At 41.8% G+C, this 20,983-nt stretch overlaps 1 protein-coding gene across 3 annotated transcripts in view; it reads left to right on the top strand.

Annotated features, from left to right (window-relative positions):
* The first annotated feature begins 603 nt into the window (after nt 1-603).
* LOC129816358 (acid-sensing ion channel 4-A) overlaps nt 604-20,983 on the top strand; it is a 154,594-nt gene continuing 134,214 nt past the window's right edge. For 2 of the 3 annotated variants that reach the window (XM_055870760.1, XM_055870762.1), the window contains exon 1: nt 604-1,904. In XM_055870760.1, the coding sequence (XP_055726735.1) occupies nt 1,329-1,904 (576 nt within the window). In that variant the 5' untranslated portion in view covers nt 604-1,328. The remainder of the gene's footprint in view (nt 1,905-20,983) is intronic. The other variant, XM_055870763.1, reaches the window with a different exon arrangement.

Below are 20,983 nucleotides of genomic sequence, written 5' to 3'. Positions count from 1 at the left end.
CATATCTCAATCTGTGATCATTCATTATTTCTATAATTTAGCAAGATTTCATGCTAATTGGTTACACTGCCCAAAAAAAACTTTCCTGCTATTTCACAGAATGACTTACTCCCCCAGTCTATGTAGTGAGTAACTAAGACAGTGGAGGATGAGCAAAAATGTCTTTTAAAAAGCTTGTCCCCGTAGTTCCTTGTTCAATCTGTAATAATTCCGTTTTCTCTACGCTGTCACCATCTCCAGTTGAGGGGACCTGGTACAAGTGTTTAAAGCGGTTCAATTCACCTTTTAAATATGCCTTTTCTTTAAAGGTTCCAGCCGTGTGATGTGACCAGCATGAGTAATCCCATTTAAAGGGGAATAACAATTCCCCAATTTTGTGCCCCCTATTTACATAATTTAGTTTGGCAATCTGGAAAAGGGCTATTAACAGCATGGGGGGGGGGGGGGGTAGATCGATACTTTATTTCAACATCTCCAGCGTCATCTTGGTCCCAGATAAGAAGGCATCCACTAATTCAAATTCGTGCTGGAGCCTGTGACGCTACCATTAATTCCTGATAAGAAAGGACCGTTGTACTGCCTTACTTAATCTCTGACAGATGCTTCAGCCAGATCGATAGTCTTTCACTTTTTTTTGTTCCAAAGAGAAGATTGATTGCTAGGAGTTACCTGCTGCTCGTTTCTACTTATCTCATTCCTCATTATTTTTCAAATTAGGCATTCTCTGGGGACCCGAGGGGGGGTGGCATTAAAAACCAGTGACCCACTGAAATTCACATCAAGCACCGGATGTTTGGTAGAACAACCTTTGACACCAACTTATTACGGTCAAGGAGTAAAACAGCGTTACAAACAAGTGGATAAAGCAGGAGCAGGCTATGGGAAGATCAGGGACGTACGACGGGGGAAGTTGCGGCTCGCGCCAGTGAAGAGGAAATAATCACAATGCTGCCTTCTCATGAATCATTAAGTAGCCCCATGCCTCTTAGCTCGACACAAAGCGCTGCATTTTCATCTATGGGTCTGAAAGGGTGTTTTCTGACAGCAGTATTACTGCTGATAAGCAAGACTCTGCCAGCTGATCAAGTACTGAGACAAGCATCCCGAGCAGCAGCTACACAGCAGCACTAGTCACTATGAGCAGTGGCAGTCAGTAGCAGCAGCACTAACAGCAGAAGCAGCAGCAACAGCAACTCTCTCGTGCCTTTTTTTTCTTCTTTGTGTAGTTATAATCTGTTCTGAGATCAACGGCCAGGGAAGACAGGACAAGTGGATCAGGGCTGATAGCTGTCATCAAAACAACCCCAAACGCAGACCTGGCTGCCCACATGCCGATCGAATTTGTTTGCAAAATCAAATTTGCAGAGGAGGATGAGAAGCAGAAAGGCAAACAGGATGGGAACAAGGAGAGCCTGATTGAGGAGAGCTGCACACCTCCAGCTAAGGACCTGGTTGGCTTCGCCAACTCCAGCTCTCTCCACGGGATTAACCACATCTTTGTCTCGGGGCGCCTGGGCATTCGGCAGACCCTCTGGGCACTTGCCCTTTTGGCTTCTCTGGCACTCTTTTTGTACCAGGCAGCAAAGTGTGCCATCTCTTACCTGGAGCACCCTCACGTCACGGCTTTGAATGAGGAAGCAAGCCCTGAGATGATCTTTCCTGCTGTGACCATCTGCAACATCAACCGTTTTCGTTTCTCTGCTCTCACCGATGCCGACATCTACCACCTGGCTAACCTCACAGGTTTACCTCCAAAAAACCGGGATGGCCACAAGCCCACTGATTTGGACTATCCTGCGCCCGACATGCAGGACATCTTCAACCGGACGGGACATCAGCTGGATGAGATGCTGAAGAGCTGCAACTTCAGTGGACAGAACTGCTCTGCCGAGGACTTCTCTGTGGTAAATTGAAAAGTTTCCCAAATTAGCCGACTTGCTTGTGTCTTGTTTTGAGAAACAATTTAATTTCATTCGATGTTCATCTAAACTAAAACATTTCAAATACTGAAAACACAAGGCATTACAAAAATGAGTATACATGATCTTATGTATTCTGAATTATATAAAACACAATTCCTTGGGACATAGCATTTGTCGTGTTTTTCCAAAACACCTGGAGGCCTGAAAGAAAAGGTTGAAGTCAGCTAAATACTTTCAAGTGTAATTAGTGTCATTTAAATTCTCTGTTCTAGTGTTACTTGAAGAGCCATGTGCTTTTTACTGGGACAAGCTTATAAAAATAGGATTCCGAGCTCTGTGTCAGTTAGCTTTCATCATGCACAGGGCAGCAACAGTTCTCTCATGATTTCCTAGTGTTTGAGAATGTAACGACATGGAACAACTCCGGCTCCCCTAAAGGGAAAAAAAGACTGTTTACTTTTTAAATACAAGCTGTGGTTTTGTGCTACCTCTGATGCCAGCAGCTGAGAGAGTTCATGGCAGCAAGAGCATATTTTAAAAGCGAACTTCTCTTCCCCTCACTCCCTCTCTCTGGCATTGCAGAACCGCTGCCTAGCTCTCTCAGCTCTTGAACCTTTCAGGAGGGGAGGAGTAATGTTCCGCCAACGTTGTATTTCAATCTCACTGCTGTTAAGATTAAATATTTAGAGACAGACATACATGATTTTTGCATTAGCCAAATTGACTAAAAGGAATAAAAAAGAAATTCCATAAGCTTCTCTCACATCCGGACAGGAAGGTAAGGTCGTCTGTCTGTCTGTCTGTCTGTCTGTCTGTCTGTCTGTCTGTCTGTCTGTCTGTTGTGCACTATTTATTAAAGCCACAGTCCTGATAGCAGATAGATGTTTTCCCTCTATCCAGGAGGAACAGGAATATGCAATGGCTTTAGTGATGATGAAGTACTGGTGTCAAGTCTTAATAGGGTGTGTTGAACATTGATATGCTCACTTTCCTGACACCCAAGGATTCTCTCTTTTCATGGTGATTAAACAGTAATACCCTTTGATCTGCCATGTTACAGACCAAGGGAATCATGACGTATCCTTCCATATTTCTGTGACTGTTGCAATGTATTGGCAGCTTGTTTTCTATGTAGTAATTCTGATCTTCAAAAGAATCACTCACATAGTGACATGTTATTGCCCCTGACATATAGTAAGATCCCCGTAAAATTCTCTCTTTTTCCCATCATGCTAAAATAAGAATAAAATGACGGGTAAAGATGGCGAAATACTGGCAGCTTTGGAGATGCGATTCCAAAAGTTTGCAAAGTGCTTGGGTTCAAGCTATTGCTACACCAGTTGATGAGAATGTCCTATGACACTTTGACAGTCCCTCCTCTCTAAGTACATCAATTAGGGGAAGATTGTGACATCCAGGAACGGGGCTGTCCTGTGTCAGCTGTTGAAACCTCGCTAGTTCCCCGGGACGGGGAGTGACGTCAGCACAGATTAAGATCCCGTAGAAAGTTCCTTAAGTTGCTGTTTTCTCTCTGTCAGCTTTGGGATCTGCATTTCGGGGGCTGTCAGTTAGATGTGTTACAGGCTTCCTACTGCCTCCACGCATGACAAGTCATTTACTCCACCCCCAAGGGCAGCACAACTGGGAGGGAGTGTCTGTGTGAGGAGCCAGCCTTCCTGGGTTGGGAGCTCTGGGTAAGGGCAGGCAGGGAAAGGATGGGATGGATGTGCGCTAGCTAGCTAACGGATGTTAAACCCATCCACAGTCTCTCTCACACTGCATTTACTCCTCTTTTCATGTGTGCGTGCCTCTGAGGAACGTGGAGCAACAGAAGTGTGCGCCACAGTATGTAGCTAAGGCTGAATATTAAACTAACTCACTAGAAGCATTGTTATTACAGGCAAGATGCAATTAAACACTCTCCCTCTCTCTCTGTTTACTTTTTATTATTTTTCCTCAGTGATTTGCATATATCGGGAAGGCCTTACGCACAGGGTTGTGAGTTTCAATGGATCATTCAGAGGTTTCCAGATGTTTTGTTTAGGTAATGACTGAGATGCTGCTCTGGGGAAAATTGTCTTATGAATAGTGTCATTCCAAGGCATTTGTCATTTCATTATTTGTCCCTAAAGAAACATTCTGTCTGTCTTATTACCTTGCAACTGATATTTAATTTTGATATTTTTCAACTGGTCTCTCACAGAACACTTCAGTGTTCTCAAAATGACATGGTGTGACACACTGTGAGTCTGAATCGTGTGATTTGAAATGCAACAATTGCTAGGGAAAAAGGAATTCAAAACCATGCATTTGCGCTTGAGGCACTCAAGACCCCACCGAGATAGTGATACACAGCAATTTATTGTACATTCTGGTCCCTAAGAATGAAATGAATTTTCAAAGAAAAAGAAGCTTTGTCATCCAAACATGGTAGCTCTGTTGGAAGCCTATCGTCAGAAACACCTTGGATAGACGTGGACTATCAAAGAGCTGTTGGAAGCCTATCGTCAGAAACACCTTGGATAGACGTGGACTATCAAAGAGCTGTTGGAAGCCTATCGTCAGAAACACCTTGGATAGACGTGGACTATCAAAGAGCTGTTGGAAGCCTATCGTCAGAAACACCTTGGATAGACGTGGACTATCAAAGAGCTGTTGGAAGCCTATCGTCAGAAACACCTTGGATAGACGTGGACTATCAACGAGCTGTTGTCGTTTTTCACAAGATTGATTGGTGTATTTTTTGCATTGAAAAGAAAATGCAAAGAAAAATGCAGCTACTAGCGTTGTCATATTTTACGTTTTACAGATGTAACGAAACATTAGCCGTTCCCAGTCCCTATTCAATTCAACAATCTGTTTTCCTAGTAGGTCTTGGTGTTTATATTGAATTTAAGACTGTGTTGACTGGTCAACAAATAGGAAAACAAATAGCTGATCTATTTTAGAACGCGGTCGTACATAATTACATATCAGAAGGATTTGTTTCCCTTCATTAGGCTAATAACTTTGCAGATTGTCAGCATTGTTTGACTAGCATTTTAGACCATTTGGTATAATTAAAAATCATATTGACTCTGATTATTTTAGCACCAGATAGTGCTGACCCAACATGCCATGAATAAATGTTTTATTCACAGTTTTTTTTAACCTCCAGGATAATTGTTATTTCATTGTGTTGTGCTATCGTGTAGATCTGTCTCCCCAGCATGTGCAGAGAGCCCTTTGGCATTTTTAAAGAGGATATTTTGGATTTGTTTGCTCTCTCGGTCGGCTCTGTTTGCAGCTGGATTATCAGATTTAGCTCGTAATAAGGACATATCCCTTCTGCATATATTCATGTGGTTAACTAAGTGGTGTTGGTATGATGTGCAGCAATCTATGTAACATGGGTTAACGCAGTCACAATTAAAGGTCTTTGGCCCCTCTGCGTGTTAAGTCCTTGTTGAGAGGCTGGTGTGTTTTAATAGATAATTGAATATTTAACAACGTGATCCTGAATGGTTAACTGTTCTTGATCTCCTCTACCTCATCTATTTCAATCAAATCAGAAGTGTTGGAACAAGGATAATGAAATCAATAGTATGCAGAATGGTTAGGCAAGCATGTATGGTGATGCTGTTGTTGATCCTTACCAAGGCAGACAACTGCCTGACTAGATATCTGGGGATTTGTCCATACAGTATACGGCTTTGAGCCAGGTTGTATTAACCTACAGCTTGTTATTGCTAAGCTCTAGTGAATTTCCTTTACGCAAAAACTCCCAAGTCAACAACAAAAGTAGGCACTCTTTATATCTGACTTCTTTGTGTCGTCCTGTGAAATGATTTGCCATGAACCGGTGCTCTTTGTTGACACTGTCAACAAGTGGGCTGGCACCCACTCTCTCCCGGTGTGGCATGTCTCCCTTGTCTTGGAGTGAGTGCTGCACATGAGCATGACATCAGGTCCCTCAGTGGGTTTAGCGTCTGCCCCCCCCCCCCCCCCATCCGTCCAGCACCCTGACAGAGGACTGGGGACCGTGAAAGTGACCGCCTTTCTGGAGCTTCATCTGAAACAACCTGTCAATTAGCTATCCAGTTCCACTGCTATGGGACTCTCTGCAACTTACCATGCTACTCCACATCTGATGTACAGACTCAATCTGAATTTAGAGCCATCTTTAGTTAGGATATGAGCAGCTAGGGAGACCACAAATTTGCAGTTGCTAGCTGTGCCACTAGAGATCTTGGTTCGAGTCCAGGCTCTGTCGCAGCCGGGCGCGACCGAGAGACCCATGGGGCGGCACACAATTGGCCCAGCGTCGTTCGGGTTAGGGGAGGGTTTGGCCGGCAGGGATGTCCTTGTTCCATCGCGCTCTAGCGACTCCTGTGGTGGGCCGGACGCTTGCACGCTGACATGGTCACCAGGTGTACGGTGTTTCCTCTGACACATTGGTGTCGCTGGCTTCCGGGTTAAGCGGGCATTGTGTCAAGAAGCAGTGCGGCTTGGTTGGGTCGTGTTTCGGAGGACGCATGGCTCTCGACCTTCACCTCTCCCTAGTCCATACGGGAGTTGCAGCGATGAGACAAGACTGTAACTACCAATTGGATCCCATGAAATTTCTGGAGAAAAAGGGGTAAAAGTTTCAAAATATATATATATATTTAACTTCTACGGGATGATATATATATTTAACCTTTATCAAAGATGATGGTATTATCTTTTAGCAGATCTAATGTGTTATATTCTCAGTCATTAATTTCACATTTCCACAAACTTCAAAGTGTTTCCTTTCAAATGGTATCAAGAATATGCATATCCTTGCTTCAGGTCCTGAGCTACAGGCAGTTAGATTTGGGTATGTCATTTTAGGTGAAAATTAAAAAAAAGGGTTGGATCCTTACAAAGAAATACTTCAGTTTATCCCGTATCAGGCTGCTCTCTGATGGGGGATACGCAAACAGTACTGTAGGTGTAACCTATTCCGGGCCCTGTCCAACAAACACTGTCCTCCTCCACGCTGGAGATGAATTAGTCAAATTGGTCGGCTGCTTTACTCGATACGCATCATCAACATCTAATCAGATGAATCCATCCTGTGACCAGCTACTGTATAATACAAAACCAAACAGTTTATTTTCTTAAAGGATTTGTCTTTTTTATCATTTCTGAGCAGATTTAAAACATCTTACCACTGCTCGGTTTGGAGCACGGCTGTATATGGGGAGAAGCTAGAGCTTAGGGATGGCTTGTAACTCCACGATAAAGGTTTCTAATGCTCCGGTGAAGTTAACCCCCTTCTAACCCCTGGGTGTCATCTACTCATACATTTGTCTCCTTTTGAGAAGTAGTACACCAAGCTGTTGGTTGTGTTAATGCGTGTGCGTGCGTGCTTGTGTGTACACACACGTTTCATCACAGGCTGAAGGACTTGGTTCAACAAGATTGATAATAACCCCCAACTGGCCCTCCCCCTTCCATGGATCGATATATCCTTCAGTCAGATTGCTTCCCAGGCCTTAAGCCTAGTGTGACTAATTATCTGGTTGCTGTGTTTTGGTCCGGGTCTCTGCTGCATTTGTTGATGCTGCCAGAGCCAGGTTCGAGTTTGATTTTAGTCTAGAGCAACATTTCTATTTGTAGAAACAGAGTTGTTGGTCGAACTCAGTCAATATGGCTGACTTTTCCTAATTTACATGTAAAGTGTGCTCCAATGGTCTATTACTATTAAGTAATGAACCATGAGTAGCCATTTCCACACCTCACACAATATTGGGCTGAAAATACATTTGTTATTCTCTATACAGTGGGGTCCGAAATTATTTACATCCTTGATAAAGATGAGCAGTAATGAGTGTATAAAATAAATAAATCAAATACAGAGCTATATTGTACGCTAAAAAGAACAGGGAAATTCTATTATTTTATACTAATAGAATTCTAAAACACATTAATGTGGATGCTACCATGATTACGGATAATCCTGAATGAATCATGAATAATGATGCGTGAGAAAGATAGAGTGTAAAAGATTATACCCCCAAGTCATGCTAACTTCTCACCATTACCAATAACAGGGGATGTTAGCATGTCTTGGGGGTATGATTTTTGACCCTCGCTAACTTTCTCACTCATCATTATTAACAATTCATTCAGGATTATCCGTAATCATGATAGCATCCACATTAATGTAGACGTGTATAGAAACATATTCTTATTTGCAATAAAAGTGACTCCAAAATGACACAGTACATTATTTACCATTCATTTCTATTGGGCACAAAATAATCTGAAATCTAACCAAAACGGACTGCAAATGCATGCAAGTTTGTAGAGTCACAAGCTTGATGTTATTGCGTGCTAGGAATATGGGACCAAATACTAAACTTTTGACTATTTATTTATAGGAATCTTTATGGGTGTCTTATTTTGACCCCTACCTTTTTGAGAAAAAAAAGTATTACAGTAAATGTTAAATAATATCTTTTTGATAAAAAAAGTATTACAGTACATGTTAAATAATATCTTTTTGATAAAAAAAAGTATTACTTGTTAAGTAAAATCTTTCTCTGAGCAATTGTATTAGTATTAAATAATATAATCTCCCCATTGTTTGTAGCGTACAATATAGCTCAGTATTTGAATTATTTATTTTATACTGTCATTATTGCTCATCTTAAATCAAGGGTGTCAATCATTTTGGACCCTACTGTACATTTTGAAAAACAGTTTTGCACTCTCCATCTGAATACAGTAGGGCTGCATCTCAAATGGCACCCTATTCCCTATGTGTAAGCAGTAATGAACTGTACTGAACAAAAATATAAATGCAACATAAAACAATTTCTATGATTTTACTGAGTTACAGTACATATAAGGAAATCAGTCAATTGAAATAAATGCATTATGCCCTAAACTATGGATTTCACATGATGCCCTCCCAGGGTGGGCCTGGGAGGGCATAGGTCCACCCACTGGGGAGCCAGGCCCAGCCAATCAGAATAATTTTTTCCCCCACAAACGGCCTTTATTACTCAGTTTCATCGGCTGTCCGGATGGCTGGTCTCAGACGATCCCGCAGGTGAAGAAGCCGGATGTGTAGGTCCTGGGTTGGCATGGTTACACGTGGTCTGCAGAGGCCGGTTGGATGTACTGCCAAGTTCTCTAAAATGACGTTGGAGGGGGTTGCACGCTCCCTAAAACTTGAGACATCTGTGGCTTTGTGTTGGGTTTCAAAACTGCACATTTTAGATTGGCCTTTTATTGTCCCCAGCACAAGGTGCCCCTGTGTAATGGTCATGCTGTTTAATCAGCTTCTTGATATGCCACTGTCAGGTGGATGGATTATCTTGACAAAGGAGAAATGCTCACTAACAGGGATGTAAACAAATTTGTGCACAAAATTTGAGATAATGTTTTTGTGCGTTTGGAACATTTCTGGGATCTTTTATTTCAGCTCATGAAACATGGGACCAACATGTTGTGTTTTATATTTTTGTTCAATATGTATGGGGAATAGTGCACTAAGTAATGCGCTATATAGGGAATGCCATTTGGGACACAACCCTGGGTGATGATGATGAAAGCTACTGAACAAAGATACACTGTACAGTAAGTACTCTTTTCTTTCTTCAGTGGAGACAGCCGTGAGAGCTGTTTTTGCTTGGGTTTTCAAATCACCGAATACATTAGTGGAAATGTATCAAGCCTGCTTTTAGACCACACAAGATAATACATGCGTGCCTGTTGTTTCTTTAACCAGTATCGCGCATATACTTTGAAAGAGACCGTATGTTTAAATTTCAAAGATATTTAAAATGTAGAAACCATTGTGGCTGCGATTTGCATGGAAATAGCGGTGGTCACTTGGGCTACCATTCAGCGGCAGGAAATGACAGGGAGCACAAATGTCACGGTGCATATCTACCCCCAGTGATATCTGCATGATGCACTGTCTGTGCCTGGTACTGTATATCTGCTTGGCTGGACAATTGGCCCATGTTCTGAATTATGTCTAATGTCACACACTTGGCTCGGCCCCTTGCTGATCTTTTGAGAGTGGCCTGGCCCCACATTTGCATAAATTATCGAGCGGAATTTCAAACATTGTATTTAATTTTCTGTGCCCATTTGACACCTTTTTGCATATTTGCCACTATTGCTAAAAAAAAGTATGCAATCCAGGTAGGACCTCTATGGATACGGTGGCATTACTGTCAGGTGTGAAATTCTTGATCTTGATCATTCAGAACACAAGTGCCATGAAGAGGACCACTACTAGAATCCCTTTTCCTGTGAGAGAGGTTTGTTAAAGCCTGTGGTATGATTCCCTATATTGCTATATATAGAAAACATTAGGCCTGATTTACTAAGCATTTAAACTAGTACAAAGTTTGCACTTTTGAGTTTTAGAAGGGCATGCACCATAGTGGGAGGATTTATCTCTGTCCCCCCCTGATGTAGAATACCAGATGCAAACGTTGCACTGGTGTAAATGGACATCTGTTATGTTGAGTGGGGAAAAAAGTGGAAATAATAATGAAAATAACCTTTGACAGTACTTTAGTTAATGAAGGAATTAATATATTCAAATAAAGTAAATAAATCATTTCTAAAGGTAGACTAGTTACTTGAACAAGGTTTTACAGTACCTTGAATAAATCACAAGTTATGCCAAGATATTCACGAGCATTGATATGTATATATTTCTGTACATGGCCTAATCTTTCCAGACAGAAAATGTCCCTGTGTGCCAGACCAGCAGGTTGTGTGGAGACATGATGTTGACAAACCACTCAACCTTCAGGTGCAGAGAAATGTCATCTGATTTTGTCTCCCAGTGCTTGATTTGCCACCTCTCATTTTGTCATTCTGCTAGTACATTTCACTTATGGCGTGTCTCAAATCAAATTGTATTGGTCACATACATATGGTTGGCAGATGTTATTGCGAGTGTAGCGAAATGCTTGTGCTTCTAGTTCCGACAGTGCAGCAATATCGAACATGTAATCGAACAATTCCACAACAACTACCTAATACACACAAATCTAAGTAAAGGAATGGAATAAGAATATATACATATAAATATATGGATGAGCAATGACAGAGCGGCATAAGTAAGATGCAATAGATGGTATAAAATACAGTATATACATATGGGATGAGTAATGCAAGATATGTAAACATTATTAAAGTGACTAGTGATCCATTATTAAAGTGGCCAATGATTTCAAGTCTGTACGTAGGCAGCAGCCTCTCTGTGTTTGTGATGCCCCCCGGTGATGTGTTGTGCAGACCACACCACCCTTTGGAGAGCCTTGCGGTTGAGGGCGGTGCATTTGTAAAATTTTATGAGGGTTTTAGGTGACAAGCCACATTTCTTCAGCCTCCTGAGGTTGAAGAGGCGCTGTTGCATCTTCTTCACCACACTGTCTGTGTGGGTGGACCATTTCAGTTTGTCCGTGATGTGTACGCCGAGGAACTTAAAACTTTCCACCTTCTCCACTGCTGTCCCATCGATGTCAAAGGGGGATGTTCCCTTAGCTGTTTCCTGAAGTCCACAATCGTCTCCTTTGATTTGATTTGTTGACGTTGACTGAGAGGTTGATCATCTCCTTTGTTTTGTTGACATTGACCGAGAGGTTGTGAGGGCACACTCTGAGTGCCCTCACCTCCTCCCTGTAGGCTGTCTCGTCGTTGATTGTAATCAAGCCTACTACTGTTGTACTTGACGATTGAGTTGGAGGGGTTCATGGCCACTCAGTCATGTGTGAACAGGGAGAACAGGAGGGGGCTGAGCACACACCCTTGTGGGGCCCCAGTGTTGAGGATCAGCGAAGTGAAGATGGTGTTTCCTAAGTTCACCACCTGGGGGCAGCCCGTCAGGAAGTCCAGGACCCAATTGCATAGGAAGGGGTTGAGACCCAGAGCCTCAAGCTTAGTGATGAGCGTGGAGGGTACAATTATTTTTTATTTCACCTTTATTTAACCAGGTAGGCTAGTTGAGAACAAGTTCTCATTTGCAACTGCGACCTGGCCAAGATAAAGCATAGCAGTGTGAACAGACAACAACACAGAGTTACACATGGAGTAAACAATAAACAAGTCAATAACATAGTAGGGGGAAAAAAGAAAAAAAAGAGATATATATATACTATATACAATGTGTGCAAAAGGCATGAGGAGGTAGGCAATAAATAGGCCATAGGAGCGAATAATTACAATTTAGCAGATTAACACTGGGGTGATAAATCATCAGATGATGATCTTGAATGCTGAGCTCTAGTCAATGAACAGTATTCTTACATACAGTTGAAGTCGGAAGTTTACATACACTTAGGTTGGAGTCATTAAAACTCGTTTTTCAACCACTCCACAAATTTCTTGTTAACAAACTATAGTTTTGGCAAGTTGGTAAGGACATCTCCTTCGTGCATGACACAAGTCATTTTTCCAACAATTGTTTACAGACAGATTAATTCACAGTATCACAATTCCAGTGGGTCAGAAGTTTAAAGGCACAGTCAACTTAGTATATGTAAACAGCTTGGAAAATTCCAGAAAATGATGTCATGGCTTTAGAAGCTTGTGATAGGCTAATTGCAATCATTTGAGTCAATTGGAGGTGCACCTGTGGATGTATTTCAAGGCCTACCTTCGAACCCAGTGCCTCTTTGCTTGACATCATGGGAAAATCAAAAGAAATCAGCCAAGACCTCAGAATAAAAATTGTAGACCTCCACAAGTCTGGTTCATCCTTGGGAGCAATTTTCAAACACCCGAAGTTACCATGTTCATCTGTACAAACAATAGTATGCAAGGATAAACACCATGGGACCACGCAGCTCAGGAAGGAGATGCGTTCTGTCTCCTAGAGATGAACGTACTTTGGTGCGAAAAGTGCAACTCGACCTTGTGAAGATGCTGGAGGAAACAGGTACAAAAATATCTAAACCCACAGTCAAACGAGTCCAATATCGACATAACTTGAAAGGCCGCTCAGCAAGGAAGAAGCCACTGCTCCAAAACCTGCATAAAAAAGCCAGACTACGGTTTGCAACTGCACATGGGGACAAAGATCGTACTTTTTGGAGAAATATCTTCTGGTATGATGGAACAAAAATTTAACTGTTTGGCCATAATGACCATCGTTATGTTTGGAGGACAAAGGGGGAGGCTTGCAAGCCGAAGAACACCATCCCAACCTTGAAGCACGGGGGTGGCAGCATCATGTTGTGGGAGGCTTTTCTGCAGGAGGGACTGGTGCACTTCACGAAAAAGATGGCATCACAAGGGAGGAAAGTTAGGTGGATATATTGAAGCAACATCTTAAGACATTAGTTACCAAGTTAAAGCTTGGTCGCAAATGGGTCTTCCAAATGGACAATGACCCCAAGCATACTTCCAAGCATACTTCCAAAGTTGTGGCAAAATGGCTTAAGGACAACAAAGTCAAGACATTGGAGTGGCCATCACAAAGCCCTGACCTCAATCCTGTAGACAATTTGTGGGCAGAACTGAAAAAGAGTGTGCGAGCAAGGAGGCCTACCAACCTGACTCAGTTACACCAGCTCTGTCAGGAGGAATGGGCCAAAATTCACCCAACTTATTGTGGGAAGCTTGTGGAAGGCTACCAGAAAAATTTGACCCAAGTTAAACAATTTAAAGGCAATGCTACCAAATACTAATTGAGTGCATGTACATTTCTGACCCACTGGGAATGTGATGAAAGAAATAAAAGCTGAAATAAATCATTCTCTCTACTATTATTCTGACATTTCACATTCTTAAAATAAAGTGGTGATTCTAACTGACCTAAGACAGGGAATGTTTATTAGGATTAAATGTCAGGAATTGTGAAAAGCTGAGTTTAAATGTATTTGGCTAAGGTGTATGTAAACTTCCGACTTCAACTGTAGCTACAGTAGTTGCCTTGGTCAGGGTTTCCCCAGGACCGAGTTTGCCCTAGCACTACACAGTGATTAAAATTATTAAAGCTTGATGATGAGTTGGGGGACCAACTTTGGGAAACGCTGGCCTTGGTAACCAAACAGACTTGCTAGTGTAGCTAACCCAACCATCTGTCCTAGCTTGCTTTTATGAAAATCTAATTCAACAATGCCAATGTTTTCAATTCGACTTTTACTCTCAAAATCATCTCAAACATAGTAAGAATGAACTATAGCCATTGAATTCTAACGTGCGGATATGCCGTGCGTTATAGGGAAATAATGCACTCTCTAGCATGCCCAAGCCAATCAGATATGAGTATTCAACATTGCCATGGTGTAAATTATAGATCATTTGAAAAAGTAATTTCATGACCTTTCAGAACCACTTATCTCACAAATATTAAAATATATCCGTTTCATTGTTTAAGCAATGTAACAGGTAATTCTGACATGTACCCTGGAGGTCAAAGGTCAACGTTCTGTTGACCTGAACATTCCAAAAACGTTGGATAGCTGTGAATCAAAGCTGTCCAATGATATGATTAAAGGGTATACGTGAGCAATAACTTGTTGTGTACTGACATTGTTTGTCATAGGGAGAAATCCCTGTGGGAAAAATGTATGGGATGGAGGTATGAAAGAAAGTGATAACACATAGAAAGCTCCCATTGTTGCACTGCTATCACACATTTCCCAACTCTAGGGACATCACTGAGACATCGTTGTCCCAAGTGAACCCGACGGCCCAAATTTGGGGGTTTGGACTATATAGAGTGCAATACTTTTGGACAAGGCCCATTATGTAGGGAATAGTGTGCCATTTGGGACGTATTTTCAGAGTAAAGGAAGGAAGGGGGAATTGCATGCTTCAGATCAGATCTCCAAAGTCCAGGGAGGAAATACATATCACAGTGCTTCACTCACAAATCCCCACCCTTTTTTCATTCCTCTTTGACCTTCACCGTTGACTCTGTTCTAAGGGGAATTAACAGGATACGAATGTTTCATTAGTATGTTCTACCATAATGAAAGTGCTCCCCTGAGACCTCTTGAATATTTTTCCATAATGGCTATAATGCCCCTTAACTGACAACTAATTAGTAAGTTGAGGTAATAGGCTAATATATAAATAACCACCACAACATTGAGGAACATCAGGGATGATAATGTGCAATAGAACTTGAGATATACAGTAGGAGTGGTATTGAGATACAGTGCCTTCGGAAAGTATTCAGACCCCTTGATTTTTTTCTCACATTCTGTTGCATTACAGCCTTATTGTAAAATGGATTTTTTTTAAATAAAACAAATCCTCAGCAATTTACACACAATACTCTTTAATGCGAAAACAGGTTTGCAAATGAATTAAAAAGAAAAAACAGGAATACCTTTTTACATACGTATTCAGACCCTTTGCTATGAGACTCAAATTTGAGCTCAGGTGCATCCTGTTTCCATTGATCATCCTTGAGATGTTTCTCCAACCTGATTGGAGTCCACCTGTGGTAAATTAAATTGATTAGACATGATTTGGAGAGACACACACCTGTCTATTGTAAGAACCGACGCTGGAGTAGAGAAGCAGGCACGCAGAGTCAACATTTAATTTTGCACGGACATGGAACAGGACAAGAACAGCGTCAGAACCAGGTAACACAACGACATACGGCAAGTAATGCTGAAGCGGGGAACAGAGCTGGGGAACAGACAGATATAGAGGAGGTAATAAAACACGCTGATGTGCGTGACGAGGTAACAGATGTGCGTAACGAGGTAACAGGTGTGCGTAACGATGGTGGCAGGAGTGCGTAGTGCTGGGCAGCTTGGCACCTTTGGGTGCCAGAGAGGGAGAGCGAGAGCAGGCTTGACAGCTTATTTAAGATCCCACAATTGACAGTGCATGTTAGAGGAAAAACCAAGCCATGAGGTCGAAGGAATTGTCTGCAGAGCTCCGAGACAGGATTGTGTCGAGGCACAGATCTAGGGAAGGGTTCCAGAAAATTTCTGCAGCATTGAAGATCACCAAGAACACAGTGGCCTCCATCATTCTTAAATGAAGAAGTTTGGAACCACCAAGACTCTTCCTAGAGCTGACGACCCAGCCAAACTGAGCAATCGGGGGAGAAGGGCATTGATCAGAGAGGTGACCAAGAACTTGATGATCACTCTGACAGAGTTCCTCTGTAGAGATAGGAAAACCTTCCAGAAGTACAACCATCTCTGCAGCACTCCACCTATCAGACCTTTATGGTCGAGTGGCCAGACGGAAGCTACTCATTAGTAAAAGGCACATGACGCCCGCTTGGAGTTTGCCAAAAAGGCACCTAAAGACTCTCGTACCATGAGAAACAAGATGCTCTGATCTGATGAAACCAAAATGAATCTCTTTTGCCTGAATGCCAAGCGTCACGTCTGGAGGAAACCTGGCACCATCCTTACAGTGAAACATGGTGGTGGCAGCATCATGCTGTGGGGATGTTTTTCACCGGCAGGGACTGGGAGACTAGTCAGGATCAAAGGAAAGATTAACTGGGCAAAGTACAGAGAGATCTTTGATGAAAACCTACTCCAGAGCGCTCAGGACCTCAGACTGGGGCAGCCAAAACAACGCAGGAGTGGCTTCGGGACAAGCCTCTGAATGTCCTTGAGTGGCCCAACCAGAGCCCGGACATGAACATCTCTGGGGAGACCTGAAAATATCTGTGCAGCAACGCTCCCTATCCAACCTGACAGAGCTTGAGAGGATCTGCAGAGAAGAATGGGAGAAACTCCCCAAATACAGGTGTGCCAAGCTTGTAGCGTCATACCCAGGAAGACTTGAGGCTGTAATTGCTGCCAAAGGTGCTTCAACAAAGTCCTGAGTAAAAGGTCTGACATTTCTGTTTAGTTTTTTTTATAAATGAGCAAAAATGTATAAAAACCTGTTTTTGCTTTGTCAGTATGGGGTATTGTGTGTAGATTGATGAGGGAAAAAAACATTTTAATCAATTTTAGAATAAAGGCTGCAACTCAACAAAATGTGGAAAAAGTCAAGGGGTCTGAATGCTTTCCGAAGGCACTGTATATAGAACAAATAGTCTGCTCTTTGTGCCAAAAGTGGGCTGACAATACAATTGTTGCACTCTTAAAATCATTTTATTCTTGAATATTGACGATCTAATCGGTATTGTCATACTTTCTGAAACGAAGAGTATTTGGCAGTTCCTGGGGAAGCGAAACAGCTACGGATCAATAACAGCAGAGTACTATACGTGATTATAAACTGGGTGATTTGAGCCCTGAATGCTGATTGACTGACACCAGTGGTATATCAGACTGTTTACCACGGGTATGACAAGGTACTTTTTACTGCTCTAATTATGTTGGTAACCAGTTTATAATAGCAATACGGCACCTCTGGGGTTTGTGGTATATGGCCAATATACCACGGCTAAGGGCTGATCCATGCACTTTGCGTTGCGCTGTCCCTAAGAACAGCCCTTAGTCGTTGTATATTGGCCATATAATACACCCCTTGGGCCGTATTGCTTAATTAGACTCAACAAAAATATAAATCCAACATGCAACTATTTTACTGAGTTACAGTTCATATACGGAAATCAGTAAATTTAAATAAATTCATTAGGCCCTAATCTATGGATTTCACAAGACTGGGCAGGGTCGTAGCCATGGGTGGGCCTGGGAGCACATGCTGTAGGTCCACCCACTTGGGAGCCAGGCCCAGCCAATCAGAATGAGTATTTGCCTACAAAAGGGCTTTATTACAGACAGAAATACTCTTCAGTTTCATCAGATGTCCCGGTGGCTGGTCTCAGACAATCCCGTTGGACGTACTGCCAAATTCTCTAAAACAACTTGAGTTGGCTTAAGGTAGAGAAATTAACATTCAATTCCCTGGCAACAGCTCTGGTGGACATTCCTGCAGTGAGCATGCCAATTGCACGCTCCCTCAAAACGTGAGACATCTGTAGCATTGTGTTGTGACAAAACTGCAAATCTTAGTGGCCTTTTATTGTCCCCAGCAAGGTGCACCTGTGTAATGATCATGCTGTTTAATCAGCTTTTTGATATGGCACACCTGTCAGGTGGATGTATTATTTTGGCAAAGGAGAAATGCTCACTAACAGGGATGTAACAAATTTGTGCACAGAATGAGAGAAATAAGCTTTTTCTGTGTCTGGAACATTTCTGGGATCTTTTATTTAAGCTAATAGGACCAACATGGGACCAACACTTTACATTTTGCATTTATATTTTTGTTCAGAATATATTTTGGTTGTACACTATAGTATTTGAATGGAAGCGCCAAACCACTTGGCACAGCTCTTTACTCCCAAACTGCTCCTGAATGAGCACAGGGGGAGACAGAGTGGTGAAATGGCGTCTGTCCACTTCTGTGCTGGACCAGCTGTTTCTGGAAATAAATTGGAGCCACCCCATGTGCTGACCTGCCATATGCTATTGGAGTGTTCCAAATTGGGGAGTTATCAGCCTCCTTTCCTTCCCCTCTGATTCAGCTTGTAATAAAGTCAAGCAGCTCTCCTACTCAGAGAGCGCATTGCCACAATGGATTCACCTTTTAGAGGGGAAATCACAAGCCACCCACAGAACTGGACTGCCACTCTCTTATGTTATGCCACCCAAAGAACTGTACTGCCATTTCCTTTCATATCTATGTTAAGGTGCATGGCGTCTTTTTCAGCCATCCACATGATGAATACCTGCTTTCATATACTTTTGTTTGAATAATTAAACTTCCTGCCCGGTAAAAAGTAGTTAAGATGCAAAAGTAAATATGTATAAAACCAACATTGCACCAGACAGGTCCAGGTGTAGGATCTTAATTTGATCACCCTGTTGTTGCAGGAAATGCAAACTTGTAGTTTATTCTAGGTTTAAAAAGGCTTCTAACGTTTGTAATTTCCACTATAAAATGTGACTTTATTTGCCCTAACTAAAAATGTATCACCTTTACAAAAATGTCCATTAATTATAATCCACACAATGTGCATATCCTGTTGCTGCAGGATTATTTTCCTGCTGTGAGAAACTGGTCAAATTAAGATCCTGCATCTGTATATTGATGCTCAGAAGAGGTCACCTTTAACCATGAGCCCCTATCAAATCCAGCTAATGTAGGAAAAGGAACATGATACAGATAAATACTGAATAAATAAAAGCCTTCCTCCCCCGAAATACTGGAATAAATTGCAGAGGATTAGCATCTCATTACAAAGGAGGGCTGGGGATTGTGAACAAAGCGGTGTGAAACAGGGAGCAAAAGAGGGACTAGGAGAGTTCCCTCACCTGAATATGAAAGAGGTCGAGACGCTGGATCCCTCCCGGGAGCTCTGGATAAACATGCATTGACTATGGATTGCACCGCTGGTGTTTTGCGGGTACTAATGAAGCTGCCAGTTGAGGACTTGTGAGGCGTCTGTTTCTAAAAACTAGAAACTCTAATGTACTTGTCCTCTTACTCAGTTGTGCACCGGGGCCTCCCACTCCTCTTTCTATTCTGGTTAGAGCCAGTTTGCGCTGTTCTGTGAAGTGAGTAGGACACAGCGTTGTACGAGATCTTCAGTTTCTTGGCAATTTCTCGCATGGAATAGCCTTCATTTCTCAGAACACGACTGACGAGTTTCAGAAGAAAGGTCTTTGTTTCTGGCCATTTTGAGCCTTTAATCAAACCCACAAATGCTGATGCTCCAGATAGTCAACTAGTCTAAAGAAGGCCAATTTTATTGCTTCTTTAATCAGAACAACAGTTTTCAGCTGTGCTAACATAATTGCAAAAGGTTTTTAAAATGATAAACTTGGATTAGCTAACACAACATGCCATTGGAACAGAGGAGTAATGGTTTGCGTATAAACGGGCCTCTGTACGCCAATTGTAGATATTCAATAGAAATCTACCGTTTCCAGCTACACTAGTCATTTACAACATTAACAATGTCTACATTGTATTTCTTATCAATTTCATGTTATTTTAATGGACAAAAAATAATTGCTTTTCTTTCAAAAACAAGTACATTTCAAAATGACCCCAAACTTTTGAACGGTGGTGTATATATTCCCGGACTCTGACATTGCTCGTTATGAAATGTATACATTTCTTAATTCCTTTTTATTTTGGGGATTTGCGTGTATTGTTTTGTATTGTTAGATATTACGGCACTGATGGAGCTAGGAACATAAGCATTTCACTACACTTGTGATAACCTCAAAATATGTGTACGCGACCAATAACATCGTATTTGATTTGACAAGCAACAGACTACACAATCACAAAGGTCAAGCATGTGAAAAGAGTACAAATAGCCTACAGAGTAGGATAATTATTAAGTAGAATAATCATGCAAGGCCCGAGAGTCCTGAAATGAACATTCAGGCTTTGTTTTAGGCAAGGTAGTTCATGAAGAGGTCCTACATCTTTAACAAAATGTTAAGACTGTCGCTTTCCTCATCCTCGGATGAGGTGAGGAGAGAAGGATCTTCAGACCAAAATGCGGTTTCAGGGAAATAAGCCATCTTTTTATTTTATAACAACGAAAACTGAATGATGATGGCAACACGAAAAACAAACACTTTAACAAACTTACAAAATAACAAAACGACGTAGAACGAAACCTGAACATAAACTTACATAACTGAAACGTAAACTCACGAACAGGCAACAGACGACATCGAAACAAAACGAACAGCCAAACAGTCCCGTTTGTGAATATACATCGACAACACGAAAACATCACAGGAGACAATCACCCACAAACAAACAGTGAGAATGCCCTACCTAAATATGACTCTTGATTAGAGGAAAACGCAAACCACCTGCCTCTAATCAAGAGCCATACCAGGCAAACCAAAACCAACATAGAAACAAATAACATAGACTGCCCACCCAAAACTAACACCCTGACCATAAACACATAAAAACAACATAAAACAGGTCAGGACTGTTACACAAAATCTAAGAAGCAGCTCATCTCTAGTTTCCAGTATACAAGACTTTGCACGCAGCTGGGGAGAGCATTCAAAAGCGTTATCTACAGTATCTGTAGAATCTCTGACCAGAATTTGTATTTTGTTAGGACAATCCCAGAAACAATGAATAAGAGAACACTCCGC

Source organism: Salvelinus fontinalis, chromosome 19, assembly GCF_029448725.1.
Source record: "Salvelinus fontinalis isolate EN_2023a chromosome 19, ASM2944872v1, whole genome shotgun sequence".
NCBI classification, from domain to species: domain Eukaryota; kingdom Metazoa; phylum Chordata; class Actinopteri; order Salmoniformes; family Salmonidae; genus Salvelinus; species Salvelinus fontinalis.
Note: the sequence above shows the minus strand (reverse complement) of the source record. Positions and strands in the feature narration are given on the sequence as shown.